Source organism: Podarcis filfolensis (assembly GCF_964270895.1).
Source record: "Podarcis filfolensis genome assembly, chromosome: 15".
In the NCBI taxonomy this organism is placed as follows: domain Eukaryota; kingdom Metazoa; phylum Chordata; class Lepidosauria; order Squamata; family Lacertidae; genus Podarcis; species Podarcis filfolensis.
Window position 1 is genome coordinate 2,808,360 of NC_139618.1, and position 21,835 is coordinate 2,830,194.

The window sequence follows — 21,835 nt, forward strand, 5'->3', positions numbered from 1 at the left end:
CCGGGAAAGGGACACACAGTTCGTTTGGCGGGATGAGGCAGAAATGCTTCCGCAGGAGGGGAAGAGGGCTCTTTTGCACTCAAATCCTGCTTGCTGGTGTCCTGTTAATGGCCTCTAGTCAGCCACAGTGAGAACGGGATGCTGGGCTAGGTGGACCATTGGCCTGATCCCAGCAGGCTTTTCTAAGGTCCTGGGTACACTTCCCAGCAGCTCCAGGTAGGGCTGCCTTAGGAGACCTGGCGAGATGCTGCCAGTCAGTGCCAGCAATACTGGTGTAGATGGACCCTGTGACTCTGTCACAAGCCAGCTTCTGCTCTCTCTTCCTTTGCCTCTGCTCTTCCCCATCTGGTGGTAAGGACTGGGGCAGCGCCTAAGACGGAAGAATCTTGTTTTGGGTTGCCTGTCTCTCCTGACCAGCCCTCCATAACAGGAGCCTTCCTGCTGGCCAGACTTCAGGACTCCCCTAAACCTAGAGCTACAGGGGAGACGCACCCCCATGAAGCAGGGCGACAAGAGAGCCCCTCGTGCAAACAGGGCAACGTGGGTGGTGAAGGTAAAGGTACCCCTGACCGTTAGGTCCAGTTGCGGATGACTCTGGGGTTGTGGCGCTCATCTCGCTCTATAGGCCAAGGGAGCTGGCGTTTGTCCGCAAACAGCTTCCGGGTCATGTGGCCAGCAGGACTAAGCCGCTTCTGGCAAGCCAGAGCAGCGCACGGAAACGCCGTTTACCTTCCCACCGGAGTGGTACCTATTTATCTACTTGCACTTTGACGTGCTTTCGAACTGCTAGGTTGGCAGGAGCAGGGACCGAGCAACGGGAGCTCCCCCGTCACAGGGATTCGAACCGCCGACCTTCCCATCGGCAAGCCCTAGGCTCTGTGGTTTAACCCACAGCGCCACCCGCGTTCCTATTAACGTGTGTGGTACTGGGAAGCACTGGGCATGATAGGGAGCCAGGAGGATGTGCTACATCGTGTGTCGGGGGAGAGATTAGGGGGCAGGATGCGGCCCATGCAGCAGGCTGCAGGGAAGAGTTGCAGAAGAAGTCCCTCTTCTGGCCCATGCAAGAGAAGCCAGCTTGGCCCATTGGGTGTGCAAGGCATCACTGGGTTTGCAACTGCCACCAACCATCCTGGGAGTCCGGGAGCAGCTGCAGGGCTGCAGAATCCCTTTTCCTGGAGACAAATCCACAGAGGATGAGGCTGCCGGTGGCTCCCAGGAACACTGTCTCCATTGGGGAGGCAGTGATGTCTCTGAATCTCACTTGCTGGGAGAGTTGCTGCTGTTGCAACCCAGGTCTTGCTTGCTGTAAAGGTAAAGGGACCCCTGACCATTAGGTCCAGTCGTGGCCGACTCGGGGGTTGCGCTGCTCATCTCGCTCTATAGGCTGAGGGAGCCGGCGTACAGCTTCCAGGTCATGTGGCCAGCATGACTAAGCCGCTTCTGGCGAACCAGAGCAGCGCACAGAAACGCTGTTTACCTTCCCGCCAGAGCGGTACCTATTTATCTACTTGCACTTTGATGTGCTTTTGAACTGCTAGGTTGGCAGGAGCAGGGACCGAGCAACGGGAGCTCACCCCATCGCGGGGATTCGAACCGCCGACCTTCTGATCGGCAAGTCCTAGGCTCTGTGGTTTAACCCACAGCGCCACCCACGTCCCTTACACCATGCTTGCTGTATTCTCTATGAAATTGCCTAATCCTCTTTTGAAGCCATTCAAGTCAGTGGCCGTCACTGCCTTCTGCAGCAGCGAATTCCACAGTTCAACTATGCGCTGCACGAAGAACTATTTCCTTTTATCCACCCCCAATCTTCCGACAAAATTGGGAGAAGGGAAAAAGAACCACAGCTTTCCACCCCAGCCACCCACACCATGCGCCCCAGTAATGGAATTTAAAGAAGACAAAACTCACCCAGAGCCTTCTGATTTAGGGAAACAAATTTACTAGGGCTGCCCGTCAAAGCAACAAGTGGGGTGTTTTTTTTTTTCTTTTAAAAACAACAGACAATGTTGAAGCAAGAGAATTATCGGGACCGGGGCGGGCTGTGCCATTCAAGCAGTTCAGTGTGTGGCCGGCGAGGGAACACCCTCGCCATGTCTGAGTTATCGGGGAGCGAGAGAAGGGAGCTTCACCATTATGTACCCATGCAATAAAAGTATTTTCACAGTGTTGCCAAACAGAAACCCAACTGTATGGGGAAAGAAAATTTACAGCGTGGCAGAATCATTAAAAACGACCTCCTCACCCCCAGAGGGCCAGGGTTGGTTTGTATTAAAAATAAAAAATAAAAATAAATGTACAGGATTCATTAAATGGGGTCAGTTAAAAAAAAAAAAGCTTTCCCACAAGGTGTTGAACAACCACAGAAAAGGGGTGGGGGGAAAGTCCCTAGAATTAGGTGGGGGGGGAGAGGAAAGATTGTTTGGTGCTACTTGCAAGAAGTAGCGCTCTGCAGATCAAGCAAGGTGGGACGCGGAGGGGGAACTTGGGGGCGTGAGCCTGGTTGGGGGACACGTTGGCTGTGGGTACCCCTCAAAACCGGAGATCACAGGCAGGAGATGTCCTGGGCTGTATCACGTGCTCAAAATATTATACCCTTTGATAAAACACTTTCCTTAAAAAAAAAAAAAAGATAAAATGACCCCAAAAACATTTATGCAATGATTTGATTGAACAAAAGCACACCAGATACCTAGCAACAGAGCTGGGACGGGGGAGTGTGGAAAGGGGGGGACCACAGCAGGAAAAAAAAAGTTACCTCTATTTACATAAGAATGATTTTTTTTTCCTTAAGGAGACATTATGTTAGGCTTTTTCTCTTTACAAATAAAAGATGTCGCTCAGGAATAGGTCCTTTTTTCCTTCCTTTCTGTTCCTTTCCTCTTTCTTTTTGTTAAAAAAACAAACAAAACCTCTTTACATATTTATCTTCAGGGCACTGAGCCTCCCCTTGCTCACGTAGGCTTGCGTAGAAAGGGAGTCTTGATAAAAATAAAAACCACCCCCCCCACACACAAAACCGGCTCCTGTAACTCCTTCATCTTCCAAGGTCCCGGCTCTCGCTTGCAAAGTCTTTGGTGGGGACGTGTCATTTTAAAAACAAAAAGCGCAACCCAACAGTTTCTGACGCCGAAGCGAAGTTTCTTTTATAAAAGGGTCCTTCCCCTCGCCTCCCTGGGCCGCCTCCTCCTCCTCCTGGTTCAGTCGTCGCTGTCCGAAAGCGTCTCGTACTGGGCGGACAGGAGGGGTGCTGGCTCCCGTTCCCATATCCGGTTGGGCTGGTGGGAGGCGGCCTGGCTGACCGAGGGAGGGGCGCAGGCGATGGACGTTGGAGGGGTGCTGCTCAACATGCGCATGGTCAGAGGGTTGTATGGGAACTGCGTGGATCCTGGAGGGTCAAGGGTTTGGAAGGGGTGAGGGAAAAGAGAAGAAGAAGAAGAAATGAGGGGTTGAAATATTCGTTGCAAGTCCTACCAGCCTGTGCACAGAGCCCCCAACCCGGTCCTGCATTTTGGGTCAAGCACATTCCAACTCAGGGTTGACTAGACTCAAGATGAATTGAATGTTAGATTAGAAGGTTAAACCTGAACTGCCGCGCTGTGCAACTGGTGGGGGACACAATCTTGTGGCATCAGCTGCTGTGCAGTTGACAAATCCTTCCCCCTCCAGGTGGTTCTCAATAGAGTCCTCCGAGCTCTGCTGCAGGAGACCCACTGGTTGTCTACCTGAACAGAATAGCTTAAGGCAGGGGGGCCCAAACTTTTTTCAAAGAGGGCCAGATTTGATGAAGTGCACAAAGTTGTTAACCTTTTTTTAAGGATTGAAGTTTTTGAGCTTCTTTGGGGATTTTACCCCAGGAAATAATCCAACCAGCGGGCTGGATTAGGCCCCCCAAAATGGACTTTGGACATGCCTGGCCTAAGAGAATGCTGGATCAGGCCAATCAATGGCCTCTCTAGTCCAGCCTCCAGCTCTCACAGTGACTGACCAGTGAAACCCACAAGCAGAATCTGAACCCAATAGCTTATCTCCCCTCCGGCGGTTTCCAGCTACAGTCGTACCTCAAAAGTTGAACGGAATCCGTTCCGGAAGTCCGTTCGACTTCCAAATGTTCGGAAACAAAGGTGCGGCTTCTGGAAGCCCTGTCGGACGTTCGGGTTCCAAAGAACTTTCGCAAACCGGAACACACACTTCCGGGTTTGTGGCGTTCGAGAGCCAAAACGTTCGACTTGCAAGGCGTTCGGGATCCAAGGTATGACTGTACTGGGGTTTAGAAGCATGGCTGCCTCCAGCTGTCCTTTCCCCCTGTGAGGCTCATTTGACATATCAAGCCATCGGTATTATTGGCCCGCACCTGGGGATCGCCCTGTCCCAATATATTTATTAACTGTTTCTGTTTCACAAAACCTAACCGGCTCTTGATTGTAAGGACAGCAGAGCATCCTATCCATTTCAATCTAATTGTGATTTCGTTCTGGTTATAAGCCACCCCTGTTTTCTTTCATTGGAGTGTCCCAACAGGTCGATCTACTGGAAGATCCCTGCGAGGTTTTGGTAGATCGTGGTCGATCTCTGGCTCCCTTTCCATAGCGTCACTAAAACTGACTCCTGCCACACCACGCCCTCCATTGTTGTATGATCTCTGGAAGGGAAGATGGAGCTTTCTCTGTGCTGATGTTTTGATCCATAGCAATCTTTTTGTGAGTGACTTTACCCCTTTGTTCCTTGCCTTTAACCCCCCCCCCCCGGAGCTCCCCCAGCTGTTTTTTTAACCCCTAAAAAACTAAGTTCAACAACTTTGAGCTGAACCCCCCCAAAATGGGGGTAGATCTCTGCCAGTTTTTAATTCTGAAAGTAGATCGCAGTCTCTCGAGAGTTGGCCACCCCTGTATCCTTTTCCCATTTGCCTTTTTAACATGGTTTGGTGGCTAAGCTGCTCTGTTTTCTTTCAATGGCATATCCATGCCGGACTCCTGTCTGAAATGCGGGGAGCCGATGTCAGTGCGTGTTGACAACACTAAGCCGATGGCCCACGGTCTGACTCTGCCTTAGGCAGCTTCCTGTGGCTCTGTTTAAAGGAGCTCTCCATTCAGAACCACGAGGACTGCAAACTTGGCTTTTCATTTTATGGGAAGAGCTGCAGCTTCCTGGAAAGGAAAGCTGCTTTGCTAGGTGGCCTGGTGGCCTAAAGAAGCTGCCTAATTTGCTTTGCTTTATGCCAGGGGTCAGCAAGCTTTTTCAGCAGGGGGCCAGGCTATATTTTGAGGGGGGGGGGAAATATGAATGAATTCCTATGGCCCACAAATAACCCAGAGATGCATTTTAAATAAAAGGACACATTCTACTCATGTAAAAACATGCTGATTCCGGGACCATTCGCAGGCCGGATTGAGAAGGCGATTGGGCCAGATCTGGCCCCCGGGCCTTAATTTGCCTACCCATGTTTTACACGAACAAATAAAAACAGCCCTCTGGAAGATCTTGCCACCCGCAGCAAGGCGCTTCTTCGTGGCGCTCACGATTGGCCTGGCTCACCTGTGGAGGACGGCCGGTCTTCCCAGGACCACACCGGCGTCTGCCTGTGGTAGTCCCCTTCCGAGTGCACCGACGAGACCGACGAGGGCCGCTCCGTCCCCAAGTAGCCTTGCCCGGGGATCGGAGACTTGGACTTCCTGCTGCCCGATTTCCCCATCAGCTTTTGCTTGCTGACACCACCTGAAAAAAGGAAAGGTGGAGGGAGGGATGGCAGGGCCTCTTCCACGCCCTCGGACAGAGACTGCCCAGTTCTCTGCAACGGGGGGGGGGGGTGCCCCTTCATGTGGGGTGAGAATGGGACATGGGCTGCTGCGTGGGCAGCGGACTTGGTTTCAAAAGTTCCATTCAAATCGTTTTTATAAAGGAATGCAAGGTCCAGCATCCTGTTCTCACAGTAGCCAACCAGTTGCCATCTTTGGCTACATGCTGCCTTCACTGAAGGCATAGCATCGTAAGAGTTGGAAGGTGTCAGGGAACTGACATCGGAGCGCAGAGCGGAGGTAGGGCTCTCCGATGATGCAGGAGAAGGGACCAGCAGGGAGAGGGAGAACACTTCCCTTGGGGAAGGAAATCGGCGTGACACCAGGAAAGAAGGGGAGGAGGGAAGGTCTTCGGAGAGAGGGCTCCAAGACCCTTCCACAGGGTCCAGCGGGGAGAGCCCAGGACCTCCGCTGGCCACGCCCACTCTGCGCAGGAGACTTCCGCGCAGGGAGGCTAGGAGGAGACTTGGCGTCAAACAGCTTTTATGTTGGAAGAAGTTTAGGGAACGCCCACTGACGGATTCTGCCAGTGACTGAGACAGTCGCCTTGTAAGGGCTGTCAAATCAGGGAAAGGTTTAGCTACCCCAACAGCTGGGAGCAGTTTGGAATTTACCCACAAGCAACCCCAATTCCCATTACAGAAGGGACCCTGAGGGCCATCTAGACCAACCCCCTGCAATGCAGGAATCTCAACTAAAACATCCATGACAGAGGATGTCACCCAACCTCTGCTTGAAGACCTCCAAGGAAGGAGAGTCCTCCAGCTCCTGAGAGAGATCGTTCCACTGTCAAACAGCTCCTACTGTCAGAAAGTTCTTCTAGATGTTTAGTCGGAATCTCCTTTCTTGTAACTTGAAGCCATTGGTTCAAGTCCCACCCTCCGGAGTGGAGAAAACAAGCTTGCCCCATCCTCCATGTGACAGCCCTTGAGAGATCTGGAGAGGGCTATCATATCTCCTCTCTCTCTCCTCTTTTCTATGCTAAACACCCCCAGCTCCTTCAACCGTTCCTCATCAGGCTTGCTTTCCAGACCCCTGATCATCTTGGTTGCCCTCCTCTACACCTTCCGGCTTGTCAACATCCTTCTTAAATTGTGGCGCCCAGAACTGGACACAGGGCTCCAGGTGGGGCCTGACCAAGGCAGAATAGAATGGTCCTATTACTTCCCTTGATCTAGACTCTATACTTCAGTTGATGCAGTCTTGAATAGCATTAGCTTATTTTTTGCTGCTGCATCACATTATTTAGGGAAGCTTTTAACGTTTAATAGACTATTGTATTTTAATATTCTGTTGGAAGCTGCCCAGAGTGGCTGGGGAAACCCAGCCAGATGGGCGGGGTATAAATATTATTATTATTATTATTATTATTATTATTATTATTATTATTATTATTTACTCGTGTGTTCAGCTTGTAGTCTACAAAGACCCCTAGATCCTTTTCACATGGAAGCCAGGTGCCCCCATCTTACATTTGTGCAGCTGGTTCTTCCTGCCTAAGGTAAAGGTAAAGGGACCCCTGACCATTAGGTCCAGTCGTGGCCGACTCTGGGGTTGCGGCGCTCATCTCGCTTTACTGGCCGAGGGAGCCGGCGTACAGCTTCTGGGTCATGTGGCCAGCAGGACTAAGCTGCTTCTGGCGAACCAGAGCAGCGCACGGAAACGCCGTTTACCTTCCCGCCAGAGCGGCACCTATTTATCTACTTGCACTTTGACGTGCTTTTGAACTGCTAGGTTGGCAGGAGCAGGGACCGAGCAGCGGGAACTCGCCCGTCCCGGGGATTCGAACCGCCGACCTTCTGATCGGCAAGCCCTAGGCTCTGTGGTTTAACCCACAGCGCCACCTGTGAAGTCAATTGGAGATTGAGGGCATGTGACATAAATGAACCTTAAGACGAGTCCTGCTTAATCAGGCCAAAGGTGGCCCATTTAGTGCAGAATCCTGTTCTCGCAGTGGCAGATTCCCTCAAGCAGGACCAAGCGCACGAACAACTCTCCCCTCCTGTGGTTCATAGCAACTGGTGCTCAAAGGAAGCATTGCTACCTGCAGCCGTGAAGCCGCAAAATTTGCGTATGAAGGACCTGCTGTGCCCATGCAGCCGCCGCAAGCTTCCCCGCAAGCGTGCCGCAGCTGCCCTTACCTGGGTTGGGGGAAGGGTTGGTGTCTTCCCGCCGGAGATCGCTGCTGGCTGCCAGGGAGGGGTTGGAGCCCGCAGAGACCAGTCCCATAGGCTGGGCCATGACGATGGCGTGGTCCTCCCCTTTGTCATCAAAGTTGCCCATCAGGGCCTTGCGGATGATGTCCTCCAGGCCCAGGTTGCTGGCAGGATCTGCAAAGGAATGACCTCGAGCACTGACTGGACCTGGGAGGAGGAAAGAGAGACGGGGAGGGAACAAGAGGAGGAGGAGACAGGAAGGAGAGGGAGAGGCAGTTTTCAAGAGGGGGAGAGAAAGTGGGGAGAGGGAGAGAGAAGGAAAATGGTGAGTACAGTTGATGCAATGCTCCAAAGCAGGGGTCAGCAAACTTTTCCAGCAGGGGGCCTGTCCACTGCCCCTCAGACCTTGTGGGGGGCTGGACTATATTTTGGAAAAGAAAAAAAAAAAGAACAAATTCCTATGCCCCACAAATAACCCAGAGGTGCATTTTAAGTAAAAGCACACATTCTACTCATGTAAAAACAGGCAGGCCCCACAAAAAACCCAGAGGTGCATTTTAAATAAAAGCACACATTCAACTCACGTAAAAACATGCTGATTCCCAGACCGTCCGCGGGCCGGATTTAGAAGGCGATTGGGCCAGATCCGGCCCCTCAGGCCTTAGTTTGCCTACCCATGCTCCAAAGCTTCAGTTTGCAAACTGTGAAGCAGCTGAAAAAAATCCACCGTGCCAGCGACTGACAGTAGGAGCACTGTTTTGGTTGCAAAATAATCAAGGCTTGCCGCATGCAAGGCTGCTAATGTGTGCATTGAAAACGCAAGAGCAAAGGGATTTACACGGGTGCCAGACTGAGAGACATCCCCCCATGACACCTTGCACGATCACCTCACCAATTCCCAATTCCTCTGGAATTAAAGAGTTCCCCCGTCCCCCGGTGGGATCTACAGACCTAAGAATGTTTCAGGACCTGTTTCCCGGTTGATGAAACGCAAGCGTCTTAGCTGTGCTTTCTGCATTGCAGGGGGGTGGGGTGGGGGTGGGGGTTGGACTCGATGACCTTTGGGAGTCCCAGCACTACAATTCCATGATTGTTGAGCTCACTGATGTGGAAAAGTTGTTGTTTTTTAAAAAGCGAATGTGGCTGCGATGTAACAATCCCATACAAAGTGCCCGCAGCTACTTCTGTAGCTCCCTGCCCTTATTGTGGCAGGATCGTTGCTGCGTCTATTTAAGGTTCTAGATCTCATCGTTTCAATTTCTGAGGTTTCTCCCCACACGCAAACATTTCCTAAAATGGTGTGAAGGCAGCATCCAAACTCTCAGGTTACGACCGGCTCCCTTGTGAGAGCAGCTTTGTCGCCCAACAGCAGCTCAAGACTGCGGTAAGGAACAGGGACCCTCCTCTGTCCCACGACTCACTGGGTGCTTTCAGGGAAGGCTCACCTGAGGTAGTGACCGCGGGCAAGTTAAAGATTTCAGTCCCTGGCTGAGCGGCAGCTGTTGAAAAAGAGAGACACAAAACACACGTCCCAGTCAGAATCAACTCGGGCAAATTCTTTATGCGCCCCCTCGCCCAGCTTGTTCGGAGTTTTGGGCTGGGTTGCCATCAGTATGCCGATGACACCCAACTCTATCTGTTGATGGATGGCCATCCTGACTCGGCCCCAGACACACTGACCAGATGTCTGGAAGCTGTGGCTGGATGGTTACGTGGGAGCCGGTTGAAGTTAAATCCTTCAAAGACAGAGGTCCTGTGGCTGGGACGGGACGATATGGGATTGAGGGGGCAACTTCCATCTCTTGCGGGGGTGCAATTGGTGCCAGCACCGTCCGTTAAGAGTTTGGGTGTAATCTTCGATACCTCCCTCTCTATGGAGGCGCAGATTACAGCTATAACAAAGGCGGCATTTTTTCATCTCCGCCAAGCTAAGCAGTTGCCCCCTTATCTCTCTTGCCCTGACCTAGCCACTGTGATCCATGCGACGGTCACCTCCAGACTGGATTATTGTAACTCGCTCTACGTGGGCTGCCCTTGAGACTGACCCAAAAACTCCAGCGGGTGCAGAATGCCGCGGCGAGACTCCTTATGGGGTCTTCGCTGCGAGACCACATTCATCCGGTACTATACCAGCTGCACTGGCTCCCGGTGGAGTACAGGATCAGGTTTAAGGTGCTGGTTTTAACCTTTAAAGCCCTATACGGCCTAGGACCCTCGTACCTACGGGACCGCCTCTCCTGGTATGCCCCACAAAGAAACCTACGGTCTGCAAATAAAAACATCCTGAAGGTCCCAGGCCTCAGAGAGGTTAGGCTGGCCTCAACTAGAGCCAGGGCCTTCTCGGCTGCGGCTCCAATCTGGTGGAACACTCTGTCACAAGAGACTAGGGCCCTGCGGGACCTGACATCTTTCCGCAGGGCCTGCAAGACAGAGCTGTTCCACCAGGCCTTTGGTCAGGGCGCAGCCTGACTCCCTCCTCTGGCAACCTGCACAGAGTTTTGCTTAATGGTTGCCATCAACTTGATTTTAATTAATTTTTATAATGAAATATTTTTAGAATGTTGGTTTATTTGATTGTTGGATTATTTGATTGTTGTTAGCCGCCCTGAGCCCGGCTTCGGCTGGGGAGGGCGGGATATAAATAAAATTTATTATTATTATTATTATTAATTCAAACATGTCCTCATCCAAATGAGATTCTCTTCACTTCCTCTGCCCTGCAGGGATAAGGAAGCTTTTTGAACTCAAGGCCTGGATTCCTTCTGGGACCACAGTGGGGAGGGGGCGGAGCCAGAGGCAAAAGTGGGCGGAGCGACAGATGTGGCTTTTACCCTATCTCTGCACCAGGAGTGAGTATCAGCCATTCCCCAGCATAGCTGCAGCTGAGAGACAGAGAGACAGACGGGGAGTCCCTTGCCCAGGAGAGCGCTTTGGGAGTGATCCTAGCAGGCATTAATGAAGGAATCAATCTATTTCATCAGGGCCAAACGAGGATATCTTGGACTGTACTCAGGAAACACACAGTGGCTGTGGAATTATTTCTGAGAAAAGGAAAAGGCAAGCGAAAGGAGATCCTTCGTTACCCATGTCATTGTCGCCTCCCCCGCAGGAGTTCAGCTTGCGGAAGATCTCCTGCTTCTTCGACATCACCATTGGCGAGGTGCTCTCCAGCTTGGTGAAGAACGAAGGCAGGTAGCTCATGCTCCCCGGAGAACGAGAGTCCGTCCTGTCGAGAATAAAGGGTTGAGAAGGGAAGCAGAAAGAAAACGGGCGAGTCTTAAACAAAGAAAACACCCGCAGGCAGACACCTGTTTCTCGCTATCTTGACACTCGCTACGTGAAAATCTGCTTATTTGAACACGGTGAATTCGCACCCAGAACCTCGCTACAGGAATGGCTGATTCAGGTATCAGCCTTAAAGTTTGTCTACTTCCTTGCTTGTGTTTTGCTGGTTGATGGCAGCCGTTTCGGGCAGATACAACAGAGGAAAGGCAGAAGGGACAAATCACGCATTAGAAATTTCCCCAAAGGAAATAAGGGAAGTCGCCAGTTCGTTATGCGAACGCTCGCCTGACGAATGATTTCACAGAGATGGGCTGTGTTCCGATAGCAGGACCTGCACATACGTTTTAACAGGCTTATTAGAGCTACCTTTCTGCCAAACTCTTGCACCAGAAATTTCTATCAGGGCACCTTGGGCTCTGTGTGCGCCTGTCGATCTCAAGACCACACGCAAGCAACTTAACCGACAGACACGAATGTGAAACTGCTGTGATGCCCGTCTTGTGTACCTCTGTTCCGAAGGCTCGGATCGCTGGGAGAGTAATATGAGGCTGTCTTGCTTCTCGTGAGCAGCCGGGGCCTGGGGGGGCGAGATCGGTTCGTATGACTCGGAGGAAACGTGGCTCCTCTCTGGGGACTTTCCAAGCCTAGAGAGGTTGCGGGGCAAGAAACGTACAAAAGCAGATCAAATTATAAACACGCAGCAATCCTCTCCTGGTCTCCCTGCCCCAAACTTTATAGAGGAGGGAGGCTGAGATTAAACTGTATGAGCCGGTGAGAAGAGTTAGAGAGGCCATTTATATGCAGGGTCTTGTAAAAGGAGAGGGGTCAGACTGAACTCCACCCAAAGGCCTGGCGGAACAGCTCCATCTTGCAGGCCCTGCGGAAAGATGTCAAGTCCCGCAGGGCTCTGGTCTCTTGCGACAGAGCGTTCCACCAGGCCGGGGCCACGGCCGAAAAGGCCCTGGCTCTGGTCGAGGCCAGTCTAACCTCCTTGAGGCCCGGGACCTCCAAGAAGTTATTGTTTGTGGACTGTAAGGTCCTCTGCGGTGGTTAAGGATGTCAGACTTAAGACCCGAGAGGGAGGCGGCTCCTGGTCCCCACTCGGCCTTCAGGAAGTTCCCTGGGTTAACTCTCAGGCTAACCACCCTCACAGGGTTGTTGTGAGGGCAAAATAAAGGGGGGAGAACTATGCAGACCGCCTTAAGCTCTTTGGAAGAAAGGTGGGGTGTAAATATAATAATATGGTATGCACCGCAGAGGACCTTACAGTCCACAAACAATAACATCTTGGAGGTCCCGGGCCTCAAGGAGGTTAGACTGGCCAGGCTCTCCAATCTAGTCCAGCATCTCGTTCCTTTTAAGGATCTAGCAAATGTTGGGAAACAGTTGAAATTAGCAATACTAAAAGCATTGTTTCATTTGAACAAACTGCTTGGAGGTTTTTGGGGTGTTTTACAATCAAACAGTATGTAATTTTTATGTTTTCACCATTTATCAAGTAAATATTAGTAATATTACTTACCATTAGTATGGTTTATTATTAGCATTAATTTGTTATTTACTTTGTATGATTATTACCATATTTTTCGCTCCATAAGATGCACTTTTTTTCCTCCTAAAACGTAAGGGGAAATGTATGTGCGTCTTATGGAGCGAATGCAGACGGGAGGCTCTGCTCAGCTCTCTCTTTAAAGAGCCGCACCGAGCGTGAGTGTGGCTCTTGCTGGCTTTTCCGCGAGAGGTGCTGCGCTGCTCTGCTGAAGCCTGCAGAGCAAGAGCGAGAGCTGCACAGTGCCTCTTGCTCTGCTGGCTTCACAGCGAAGCAGGAGGAGGGACAGAAGTGAGCAAGCAAAGTGAGAGCCGCTTAGGTGGCTTCTGTCCCACTTTGTGCAGCTCTCACTTTGCTTGCCCATCCCTCCTCCCACCTTGCTGTAAAGCAAGCAAAGCACCTGTCCCGGTGTCTCCTCCTCCTCTTTTACAGCGAGGTGGGAGGAGGGATGGGCAAGCAAAGTGAGAGCTGCACAAAGTGGGACAGAAGCCACGTAAGCCGCTCTCGCTTTGCTTGATTTAAAGCAAGAAAAGCGAGAGCCGCTTACATGCTCTGCATAGAATATATTTTTTCTTGCTTTCCCCCTCTAAAAACTAGGTGCGTCTTATGGTCAGGTGCGTCTTATGGAGTGAAAAATAGGGCGGTTGTTTTTCTAGGCTGTCCTTCATCCAGTGATCACCAGGTGATACACGACAATGTATGAAACTTTGTAAGTCAGGGCATGTTAAACAGCAGAGACCAGTAGTTGGTCTTTAAAACTCCAGCTATCATATGCAGCCTCCATCTCAGTTCTCAGGAAGGCCTGGATCAGGGGCTCTTAGGAAACTGAGGAGCAGCAAAGTCAATGACGAGCCAAATCAATGACGAGCTCCAAAGCCAGTTCCGAGCGAGTGGGTGAGAGAGAACGACCCTCCTTCTCAATGCGGCGCAGCCTTCTAACACAAGACCACACAGCAAAAAAGGTGCAAAGTCACATGAATCGTTACCTTCCCCTGCTTTTCTCCGAGAGGTTTTCAGGGGACACTCGCGACCCGGGGCGCTGGTGGGGCGCAGACTGGATCTGCACCTCAGGGCTGTAGCGGTTTGAGGCCTTCACCCGGTTCGTGGTGGCAATGGAAGTTGGGGCGGAGGTCTGGAATGTGCTAGTGGGAGTCTGTAGGGATGGCTGCGTCGTAGGTTGGTTGCGGGCAAAATCCTGGGTGATGATTTGCTGCGGGGAAAACGGAAAAGACAAAATGAACAAACAGCAACAATCTCGCAAAACCAAACCAGCACCCGAGGCAGGAAGCATGTGTGATTGATTTGCAGACTGCTGTCAAGGGGAGAAACCTTTAATTATTTTTGTTGTGAATTGTGTAAAAGCAGCGTGTGTGTGTTTTAGAAATCACAAGATGAAGGATGCCCAACTTTTCTACAAAATAAAGCAACTAGCCAGTGTAGACTCAATGTTTACTTGGCTTTGGGGATAAGGAATTTTGCAGAGAATCCCATTATTATTATTTTAGTCTCGCCTCCAAAAACACCTTAACAGGTTTGCAAAAGATCCTACGATCAAGAGTGCTGGTAGTGGCGCATGCCTACCCTTCTCAATTACACCCCACAAACCAACTCAGTTCTTGCCCTGATGATGACCACCAGTTGCTTAGGAAACTGATTTGATGATCCGCCTAGCTCAGCATTTACAGGTTGTTGATCCACCAAGCTCAGCATTCGTCCTGGGAGAAGCTCTCCAGCATTTCAGGCAGGGAGGCTTTCCAAGTCCCACCCAGAGGTGCAGGGGATCGAACCTGGAACTGTCTGCAAGCAAAGAGTGTGCTCCAGCCCTTCCCGTGAAACTAAACCAAGCTTCTAGTCCTCATGGGTCTCAATAAAAAGCTGATTTAAAGCAGGAAGCCACCTTATACTGAGTCAGACCAGTGGGCCCATTTAGCTACGTATTCTCAGTACTGACTGGCAGCAGCTCTCCAGTGATGGTTTCAGGCAGCAGTTTTCTCCAGCCCCTGCCTAGAGATGGGGAGGACTGGGACATTCTGCAGGCAATGCAGGGGCTCTACCAGTGAACCACAGCCTCCAGCTAACTATTCCACCCTTGTCTCCATCTAACTATATAACGTCGAGTGAAGAATTCTCTCTGTGCTGCAGATAACCTAAGCGGGTTGCCAGTTTGCTAGCGGGCCAAGTTCAAGGTGCTGCTATTAGTAGATAAAGCCCTTTGCAACTGGGGACCAGTTTCCCTACAAGATCACATCTACACCCACTCAATCGCTTCAATCAGCAGGTCATGCTACATAATACCCATTCTGCAATTGTAAGAAATCAGTATTTTAGCATGGCAGCGCCTACACTTTGGAACTCCCTGCCTATTGAAATTATGCAGGTGCCGTCACTATACCCTTCCTGCTGAATTTTTTTTGCTTAGACAAGCCTATGCAGATGCTTAGAAAGCTGGTGTGCACTTTAATTTTAGACGGTTGTTACTTTTCGAAAGTCTTGAATTATGATTGTTAGTTTTTCTTATGGATCATTTTTGCTTTATCCTTTATTGTACACCTCTTTGAAGGTTTGTTTGTTTTTTTAATCAAGCGCTGTACAAATTTGATGAACTGGAACTAGAAACGGACCGTATTAGACACTACAAGTATACAGGCAACCATGCAAATTCCTATAAGCGGCGGTGAGAATCTGGGGGTAAACCTCAAATCAGACACCCCAAACTCGGCCCTCCAGCTGTTTTGACACTACAATTCCCATCATCCCTGACCACTGGTCCTGTTAGCTAGGGATGATGGGAGTTGTAGTCCCAAAACAGCTGGAGGGCCGAGTTTGGGGATGCCTTCCTCAGATGAAAGCATCGGGGAAGTTTCCTACAGAGGTGCACAAGTACGCAAACCTACACAGATGTGATCGGCCAGGGTGATCAGGCGGTGTGTTCGTGGCACGGGCACCATCCCTTCGCCCTGCACAGGTGGCGGCGGCGGAGGAGGCTGCTGCTGTTGCTGCTGCTGTTGCTGTGGCGAGGGAGAATCTTGCTGCTGCCTGTAGGAGTGGATCGACCCCTCATACTGACGGCTGCAGTCTCCTAGTTAGAAAAGAAGAAGAGATTCACAACGCAGGAAGGTGGGGAGCCTGTGGTCCTCTATGGTGCTTCTCGGCCTCCACATCCCATCAGCCCTGACGTAGGTAGCCGGAAGAGGAACTCATTTGCACTCAGAAAAGATCACTCATAAAATCAGCAGAACGTCCCTATGGCGCTCGGTGGGACGTGATAAGAAACGCTTCAGCTACAGGGCTGCAAGGTTCTCTTTCCGCACTGCAAAAAGAGATACGCGACTCTTAATTGCGAATTAGTTGCAAGCTTGTTCCACCCATACATATGTATGCGTTTTGGCCTGCGACTCTATTCGGTTTTAAGATTCGTCATTTATTGTTTGTGACCTACGACTGAATAAATGAATAAAAAAAATCGTCTGCCCCCGATTCGCCCTCCCTGCGCGAAGATGCAAGTCAAGAGGCTGCCCCAATCCCGCACGGTGAGAACTTACGTTCTGCCTGGCTCATTTTGGGGGCTTCCTGTTGATAAGGCAGCATCTTTTCCTGGGGAGGGACTGGCGAGTTTGCGGGGCTGATCACCTCGATGGCGTCTCGGGGGGGCTCGTAGCGGTGGGAGGAGGAAACTACATGGATCGAGGAAGAGAGAGAGAGAGAGAGACAGAGGTCATTCGTAAGGCCCAACCCTGACCTGACCTGACCTGCCTCTGGTAGTATTAGGTCTGCTGGTGTAGAAGTGTGATTCACACTTTGGATGAGAGATGGCGGACTTTGTTTCCCAGGAAAACCCGTATAAACAGTGGTGCAGGTGGGTATCCTGCTTTTGGGGGAGACACTATAGGCCCCTCCCCTTCCCCATTTTAAATATTTTAGAGAGGAGTCCTGTTTTCTGTCTGTGTTTTAGGTTATGTGTGCAGGTGTTTCATCTGTTGCTGACAGAGAGAAGAGTTGAGCACCCACTTGTTTTAATTCTGTGAAATGGGTATTTTGTGCTGCTTTAGACCGTTCCTTAGATTTCCATAGGTGTCCTCAGCCCCCCAACGCCAAAACAGCTTGGGATCCCCAATTAACATTTTCATCTATCCATTTTTGAAAGCCTTTCTTCTCAAAGGAATTTACAAAGTACATTTTGCTGAACCCCTTTCAGGACAGTTTTGTTTAACCTCTGATGGGAGGGGGTTCCACAAGGTGGGTGCCACTACCGAGAAGGCCGTCTGCCTGGTTCCCTGTAATCTCACTTCTCACAGCGAGGGAACCACCAGAAGGCCCTTGGAGCTGGATCTCAGTGTCTGGGCTTGGATGATGGGGGTGGAGATGCTCCTTCAGGGATACTGGGCCAAGGCCGTTTAGGGCTTTAAAGGTCAGCACCAACATTTTGAATTGTGCTCGGAAATGTATTGGGAGCCAACATAAATCCTTTAGGACCAGGGTTATATGGTCCTGGTGGCCGCTCCCAGTCACCAGCCTAGCAGCTGCGTTCTGGATTAGTTGTAGTTTCCAAGCCACCTTCAAAGGTAGCCCCACGTAGAGCGCATTGGAGTAGTCCAAGAGGGAAATTGCTACCCTGAATAATACTTTGTAAAGGGTAGGGGGAGTTGGGGGTGGGTTTGAGGGCCATAAAAGTTTGAGAACCACTTGTCACGGCTAAAAATTGGCTGCTGTTTCTTTAATGCTAAAAGAACTAAGTCAGCATGAGTCAGCGGCAACCTTTCACCAAATTGTACCTGTATATATAGAGTGGTCAATGTTAGTGTTTGGTGTGGGTTGGTTGGTTGGATGGTAGAAAGCTGGTTGCATTTGGTGTGTGTAAAAGCTGTTGGTCGTGGTTGGGGAAGAAGACTTTTTAAGAATAAAAGCAGCAATACTCTGCAAGAATACTCTTTCTCAAAAACTCTTTTGTGCCAACTAAGGTCTAAGGACTAGGCAAAGGAGTAAAAAGGAGGTCAGAACCTTTTCTTTTTCAAACACTGATACCACTGCCCTGCACCTAAACGGGCCAAACCTGTAGCCAGGCTAAGGAGGCCAAAGGAAAACTACAAAGACATACGGCTGCTGGAGGAATCTGAGCTCTGGGAGCCGCGATCGCGGGCGTCCTTGTCGGAGGCGATCTGTCGGGTGATGATCACGTCGATGAAGTTGGCCGCCGTGATGGTGGTCTTGCCACGCGTCCGAAGCTCCTCCTCATACTTGGATATGGAAGGCGGGCCCTTGTCCTTCCCGGCGTCCGAGTAGATGGACGAGGAAGACTGGGATTTCCCCGAGGAGGAGTAGCTCGATGAGGACGAGGGGTACAGGCCCGGGGGCCCCCTCTTCTCTGCCTCCATCGCCTTCTGCTCCATCTGCTGCTGCTGCTGCTGCTGCTGCTCGCTCACGACCGATCTGCGCCCCGGGTTCTCCTCGATGCGGCCCCCGTCGTGCTTGCCGCCCTCTTTAGACTTGGCCACCTCCATCTGGGGTGCGGAAGCGGCAGCATCCACGAGGGCGGCCAGAGCGTCGGCGGCCGTGTTGTAGCGGGAGGTGGGCAAGGCCTGGGTGATGGTGGGAGTGCCGGGGGGGATCTGCCTGTTGGTCGGAACAAAAAGAGGGCGGTAAGACCTTAGGACATTTTGAGTTATACAGCAAGAGTGGCACTATCGTCAACCGTTGGCACAGACTCACAGGGTTGCGTCCAGCTAAGTTTCACCAACTTAACCGTATCTATTTGTAGTGGTCATCTAGGATTGCTATGAGGAATTATGAAAAATGAAGCAAGCCATTGTGTCAGCAGGGAAAGCATCGCTTTGACTGGGTTTGAGTCACTGACACGATTTCTGATCAATCCCACAGGCCTCTGCATCTCTGCCCCATTTTCCCTATGCCTGACAGGCACATACAGACCAGTTGCTTCACCAGGCATCCTGGGTACATAAAGATAAGGAGGTAGCTTTGATGTAGCTTTTGTTAATCTTTAGGTAGATCTTAGGGCCAGGAACAGAGTTCACATGGAGGTGGTAAAATGCCTGTCTTTCCTTTTATGACCTCCGGGGTTTGCTACATGCATTCCTCCTTGGTTCCTGTTTATTTAGCCTGAACATGTATGCATACTCAAATAGGAAATAGTTCTTTGTAGTTAAGAGGCTTCTTCTGATCTGACTTTGTCCCCACCTGGGGATTTCTTGAAATGCTCAGAGGAAATCTGATCGGTTCTTACAAACGCTGTGTTAAAGTTCTTTTGTGAATAAAACGGCCTGGGCCAGGGAGTGGAATGCGCACTTTCTCCCAGGGTCTCGCTGGTCAAGCCTCGTGTCTATTGTATTAATCAGGGTCCAGTCCTTCCTTTGCTTTCAGAACACAACATCCATTCATTACAGCGGGCTGACTCTGAGCCCAACTACTGCTGGGTGCAACTCATTGAGTTGGAAGGGACCATAGAGGCCATCCAATCTGACCCCCTGCTTCAGCAAAGGTAAGTCTTGCAACTGCCCCCCCTTGAGAGATTCCTTCTCTCCAGCCTCTGCTTCAAAGATCTCCTGCAAAGGAGAGTCTGCTGGGTGATCCACGGCCGAAAAGCTCTTCCCGTCAGAAATCTTTTCCTAACGTTTCAATAGAATCTTATGCCCTCCAATTTTGAGGGACAGGGAACAGGTTCTCTCAGTCTTCCTCCTGGCAGCCCTTTGAAATATTTGAAAGGCGGTTGGTCTTCTCCTGCAGCCATTCCTTACTATAACCCCGTCTCCAAGCTCTATCAGCCATAAGGAATTAACACAGTTTTTACAAGCATTGAGCAACTTGGTCTTTGAGGACAGATGTATCCCTTTGAGACAGTGTTTCCCAAACTTCGGTCTCTAGCTGCTTTTGGACTACAATTCCCATCATCCCTGACCACTGGTCCTGCTAGCTAGGGATGATGGGAGTTGTAGTCCAAAAACAGCTGGAGACTCAACTTTGAGGAACTGCTTTAAGAGAAGACCGAGTGCATCCCTGTTTGCACAGAGCAACTGTCCCGCCTCAGGAGTGCCTGATGCAACTTTGCTTAAACCACGGGGAGTGTCAGTCACGGGCAAGCAGTATCCCGGCTGCACAAAAGAATTAAAACAAACGTACATGATGCGCAGCTGTGCAGAGGGGTCCAGTGGGGTGATGACACTCGTCCCGTTTGATCCCTGGAAGATGCTCGGCCGCTGCTGCATGACGCTCTCCTGGCTGCGGACTGACGGGGATGGCGAGCGGACATAGCCGTGGCTTCCTGGCCTTCCTGGCTGCTCAGCGCCTGAAGAATATAACAAATATTAGAAATGAAGCAATGTCCCACCTGGCAGTAGCAGAAAAGAACCAGGAGGTCTGAAGAGTCTGAGTCTGAGCCACTGCTTCAAGAGCCACATCCACGCTGTACTTTGAAGCACTGCGGTACCACTTTTGTGGCTTCTCCCAAAGGATTCTGGGAGCTGTACAGTGGTATCTTGGTTCCCAAACGTCGAAAACCCGGAAGTGTGTGTTCCGGTTTCCGAACGTTTTTCGGAAGCCGGACGTCTGATGCGACTGCCGGCTATTGTTTCCGGGGCACCTGTACCAATCAGAAGCCCTAGCTAAAGCTTTCTTTAAACCACCTGCCTCCTAGTGACAGAGGAACTCCCTCCCACTGGCAAATTAAAGATTACACACACACACAGAATCACTTTAGGCTCTGAGGTATCAAAGAGGAGGAGGCAGCAGCAGCAGCAGCAGCAGCAGCAGCTGGAGAAGGCATTCTGGGCACTCACCTGGGCGCAGGTAGAGCTCGCTGGGAACGGAGGCTATCCGCTCCCTCTCTCTCTCGCGCTCCCTCTCACGCTCCCTCTCCCTCTCGCGCTCCCGTTCCCGCTCCTTTTCCCTCTCGCGCTCCCTCTCCCTCTCAGCGTTGGCTGCGGCGGAGGCTGCCAGATGCGAAGGGTGCCCTGGTGAGGAGGGAAAAGGAGAAATGTGGGTGGTGAAACAAGACAAGAGGGTCCGTTTGCGTAACAAGGCCAGGCGACACGACGCAGCTTGCAGGGGTTTCGTTGCCGTCATGGCTCCCCACAAGGAATCCTGGGAATTGTAGTTTGGAGAGGGTGCCAGAGTCCACAAGAAATTCTTAAGTCCTCCTGACATCTAGGGTTCCCCCCGCCCCTCATGTTCCTACTGCTAGAAAAAAACCTAACAGGGCAGGGAAGGGATGCCATCTAATAAAAGCTGGCGGAAGTCAGTGGAAAGAGCATGTGGATTTATCAAAAAAAGACACTCCTGGTTTGAAGCTCCCCTAAGAATGCCAAAAGCAGCTAGAGACCCTAAGGGCCAACTAATCCAGCCCCTGCAATGCAGGAATCTCAGAGGGATTTTTGTCAGACTCTCTGCAGCAGGAGTGTTAAAAGCTGTGCCCCTGCCTATCCTGTTAATATAAACCGCTTTGAGGCTTGCTTTAGGTCTTTTTGAAAACAACAAAGCAGCACATACTTTTATGAAATAAGTAAATACAGTGGAACCTCAGTTTTCGAGAGTCTCAGAAGCCAAACAATTCGGAACCCAAACGCCAAAAACCCGGAAGTAATTGCTTCCGTTTTCGAACATGCCTCAGAAGTCGAATGGCTTCCGGGGTGCGTTTTTCATTTTTTCCCCATTGGCTCTGCAGCCAGTCCATTGATCCTCGGTTTTTGAACGTTTCGGAAGTTGAACGGTCTTCTGGAACAAATTACATTCAAAAACCGAGGTTCCACTGTAATAGTATATAGTTACGTGACATGCTAAAAAAGCCCCAAACCTTGTATGTTAAGTGTAATCACGCCATTAACTTCACAGCTGGTTGGTGGCCCTTAAGGCAGTGTGGGAAGACGATGGATGGCCTGGAAGCATCCACCAAAGCAGGGAGGGGGGGCCCTGGCACAGAAGACATCAAAGGTGGGTGCTGCTGCTAGGCTTTGCATACCCCCCAAAAAAGATTGAGAATCTGACTGATGAAGCTGGGTAAGCTGGGTGTGGCAACAGCTTGCCTGGAACTCCAGGGTGGT

General features: G+C 50.9%; 1 protein-coding gene across 5 annotated transcripts in view; it reads right to left on the reverse strand.

Moving 5' to 3' along the window:
* Nucleotides 1–1,928: 1,928 nt before the first annotated feature.
* Nucleotides 1,929–21,835, reverse strand: part of NCOR1 (nuclear receptor corepressor 1) — a 110,761-nt gene continuing 90,854 nt past the window's right edge. For all 5 annotated transcript variants that reach the window (XM_083587344.1, XM_083587342.1, XM_083587343.1 and 2 more), the window contains 12 exons: nucleotides 20,576–20,749; nucleotides 19,920–20,085; nucleotides 17,884–18,398; nucleotides 16,331–16,462; nucleotides 15,683–15,867; nucleotides 13,775–13,998; nucleotides 11,746–11,883; nucleotides 11,038–11,180; nucleotides 9,400–9,453; nucleotides 7,940–8,161; nucleotides 5,539–5,718; nucleotides 1,929–3,391 (listed from right to left, as the gene is read on the reverse strand). In XM_083587344.1, the coding sequence (XP_083443470.1) occupies nucleotides 3,204–3,391; nucleotides 5,539–5,718; nucleotides 7,940–8,161; nucleotides 9,400–9,453; nucleotides 11,038–11,180; nucleotides 11,746–11,883; nucleotides 13,775–13,998; nucleotides 15,683–15,867; nucleotides 16,331–16,462; nucleotides 17,884–18,398; nucleotides 19,920–20,085; nucleotides 20,576–20,749 (2,321 nt within the window). In that variant the 3' untranslated portion in view covers nucleotides 1,929–3,203. The remainder of the gene's footprint in view (nucleotides 3,392–5,538; nucleotides 5,719–7,939; nucleotides 8,162–9,399; nucleotides 9,454–11,037; nucleotides 11,181–11,745; nucleotides 11,884–13,774; nucleotides 13,999–15,682; nucleotides 15,868–16,330; nucleotides 16,463–17,883; nucleotides 18,399–19,919; nucleotides 20,086–20,575; nucleotides 20,750–21,835) is intronic.